The 3,418-nt window shown below is 43.8% G+C and overlaps 1 protein-coding gene across 1 annotated transcript in view; it reads right to left on the bottom strand.

The window, feature by feature from the left end:
- Window positions 1–3,418, bottom strand: part of Fbxo32 (F-box protein 32) — a 35,079-nt gene that overhangs the window by 9,408 nt on the left and 22,253 nt on the right. The window contains exon 6 of the mRNA XM_027949737.2: window positions 3,176–3,360. Within this exon, the coding sequence (XP_027805538.1) occupies window positions 3,176–3,360 (185 nt within the window). The remainder of the gene's footprint in view (window positions 1–3,175; window positions 3,361–3,418) is intronic.

Here is a 3,418-nt window from a genome sequence, read left to right as displayed (position 1 = left end):
TATAGGCATCTTTTCTTGATCATTATTCCTTAAACACTATATCATGGCAACTATTTACATAGCAGTTAAATTGTATTATAAGTGATTTAGAGACAGGAGGTTCTGCATAGGTTAAATGCAAATACTATGTCATCTAATCTAAAGGACTTGAGCATCCATGGGTTTTGGTATGCTCAGAGGGTTCTGGAATCAATCCCTGGGGGGCTTATTGAAGATGACTACTCTAATTTTTCTCATTGATAAAATGAGGCAATGCATATCTTACAGTGCTGCTGGGTGGAGCAGATGGGATCATGCACAGAAGTACTTACTACAGTGACCAGTAAATTTTGGCCATTAGTTCTATTTACAATTCACTAGATGAGCTAATTAGTACATATGAAGGTCTTAGAAGAGTGAGTGCACAGAGCAAGCTCTTGATAATAACAACACTCAACACCTTTAAAACACTTGCTACACATCAGACACTATTGAAACTGCTTTGTATGGATTAATTTTATGAACACTCACACCAGGGCCTATTCCTATTTTCAAAGGGAGGAGAGCGAGGCATGGAGAAATCGAATAACTTTCCCCCAAACCTGCAGTTAGTCATATTTATCCTCCATGATCCATGGCAGTATTTTCTAATATGCACTGTTGAACCCTGGATAAGTACTTCAGTGGGTCATGGAGGAGACTCCCCTTCAAACGTGCATTCATTCAACTCAAACTGCTTGCCACCTCTGTGCCAGGTGTGGAGGAATGGGTAAGGCCCTGTCTTTGATATACAAACCATATCTCAGTAGTAACCCTAAATTGTAATGGCTTAAACGCAACATTCCACTCTGTCTTTGTGGAATCTGTAAACCAGTGGTCAGAGATGGGAAAGTACCTATGCATGAGATGATTTTGGATCATAGTAACTGCTCTGAAGAAGGCTGTGGTTTCAATAGTTGGGGTGGTCAGGAAGGTTGCAAGCCAGGAAGATCAGAGTGTACAAAGAGTAGCTGGGCTTGGCGGGACACCTCAAGCAAAATGAAGTGGGGTGAGCTGCTGCGTTTGGTCTCTTCTGCACAGGATTTCATTGGATTAAAAAGTTCTTTTTTTTTAATTTAAAAAAAAAATGGATCACTGGATAAATAGTTGGAAGAAAACTGGATGGGGAAAAATGTTTGGAAACCACGAAAGTTAAGCTAGCTTTGCCATTTTAGGAATAAGCAGTCCAGGGTTCTGACCTTAGCTCTAGCTCTAATTGCTGTGTAATGCTGGGAAAGTCACTAGGCTTCTCTGGTCCCCATCCTAGCTCCAGCACGTGAAGGGTAATAGTAACTATTATGGTTACCTACCAAGAGTGTTTGGGGACCAACTAAGGAGAGCTCTGAGGGAGTAAGCCCATGCAAGTACTAGGTATGTCTGGGAATAGATGTGGCCAATGGGGGCTCCTATAGTGTGGGTAGGGGGACCATGGTGAGCTCTGAGCAAGTGTGACCATCTAATGGCTGTTCCAACATTGCTGGAGGGAGGATGTCTTTGGGACAAATGAGACTTGCTCCTTTATATCACTGGCTGGGTAATTCTTTCCTGATTTAAGATAGGAAATATTAAATCCAAGCCGGGTGTGGTGGTGCATGCCTGCAATCCCAGTGGTTTGGGAGGCTAAGGCAGGAGGATCTCAAGTTCAAAGCCAGCCTTAGCAACTAAAGTTGCTCAGAGCCTGTCTCAAAATTTAAATAAATAAGTAAGTAAGTAAAGGGCCAGGGATGTGGCTCAGTGGCTAAGTACTTCTGGGTTCAATCCAGGCCACAGAGAATTCTAGAAATCGAGAAGAAGGGGTAAATGAGTTTTCTCTGAGAGAGAAGACAAAATTTCAGTTTCAACTTCACACTGTCAAATGATGCCTACATTTGAGAGATGGGCTTGGGGTAAATTATTAGAATGCATCAGGTTACTATTCATGATAAACACTCATATTCTCTTAAAACAATCCAATAACTGAAATGGCTTCTGTGGGGCAACCCACCTTTGTGCTCTGCTCTGTGCATGCATATGTGTGCCTGCATGAGCGTGTGTGGGTGTGTGAGGTGTGGGTGTTGTAGCCCACGTGACTCTTAAGAGAGCCAAACAACTCTGAGGCTTCTAATTATCCCCTCTGTTCCTGAGCTTAAGAAACCAAGGCATAGGGAAATTGTTAACAGTAAAGGACATGCAGTTCGAACACTTCACATAGTAAACCACTTCTTTAAAGGGGGTTGGGGGGCTAGGGGTGTGGCTCAGTGGAAGAGCACTTGCCTAGCATGAGCAAGACCCTGGGTTTGATCCCTAGGACAATAAAATAAGGTAAAGGAGATCTCTGCATACTACCTTCTCCTGATATGGTACAGCCCTAACTTTATCAGTGTGGGTCCCGGAAACCACTTAAACAGCAGTCAGATAAGTCAGTGGTCAGATAAGTAGGCAAAGTGCCATGTGAGGTGCCTAAGTGTCTGTCCATTAGTGAGCCCAGAGAGATCATTCCAGCATCTTTTGTATATTTTTTGTGTGCCTCAGTCTTTCTGCTCACTATTAAGAGGACAAGAGCCGAGGGTGAGTTATGTTTTGAAGCTAAAAGGAACTACTGATAATGGTAGCCATGTTTTGCTGGTAACATATGGCTTCCCCTCGCCCTTTGAGTGAGAAGTGCCTGGTTTTGCACATGCATGTCCACAGTCTCTAATCACAGTCTTCCTTTGTACAACTAATAATTGGAAATAGGATTTTAAAAGGCTGGTACCAGTCCTCCAAGCCACAGCCGCCACAGCCTCCACAGCACTACTATATTCAAGGCAGCATCCCAAAGCTGCAAATAATTCATTCTTTGTGAGAAATGGGAAGAGAAATCTCTGTACCCTACTGAGTACTTCAGTGGGACAGCTAGCATCTGCCCTAAAGCCAAGATCCCATGATGTTTCAAGATCTTAGATGATTCATCTGGCTGTGCTCTTTCACATACTTTGATCCTGTACTGCCAAGTTCTTCTTCCTACCCTCCCTTTAGCAGGAAGCCCCCTCAACGTCAGCCCATCTTCTGCACCAGGCTAAAGCATGGAATCAGAGGAGATCAGACTCCTTCATCACAGTGTGGATTTGAAGTCCTGGCAAGACTGCCAGGCATCCCAGTGGCGGACCCAATTGCCTGGAGGAGGCTTCCCGCTTACCCTGGTAATCTGGATGTTGTTCAGCTGCTGCTGCCAGTGTAGAATCGTCTCCATGCGGTACACCCACATGTTAATGTTGCCCACCAGCACAGACTTGCCGACTCTCTGGACTAGTGTACATAAGGATGTATAGAGGGTCTGCAGTAGTTCCCTTATGAGTCTAATGTTTTGCTGGTCTTCAAGGACTTGAGTAGAGAAGAAAAAAAAATACAGTTATGATAGTGGAACACTGTGTGTTTTTAA

Source organism: Marmota flaviventris, chromosome 15 (assembly GCF_047511675.1).
Source record: "Marmota flaviventris isolate mMarFla1 chromosome 15, mMarFla1.hap1, whole genome shotgun sequence".
Taxonomy (NCBI): domain Eukaryota; kingdom Metazoa; phylum Chordata; class Mammalia; order Rodentia; family Sciuridae; genus Marmota; species Marmota flaviventris.
The sequence above is the reverse complement of the archived record's forward strand: the minus strand, read 5'-3'. Positions and strand labels throughout refer to the sequence as shown.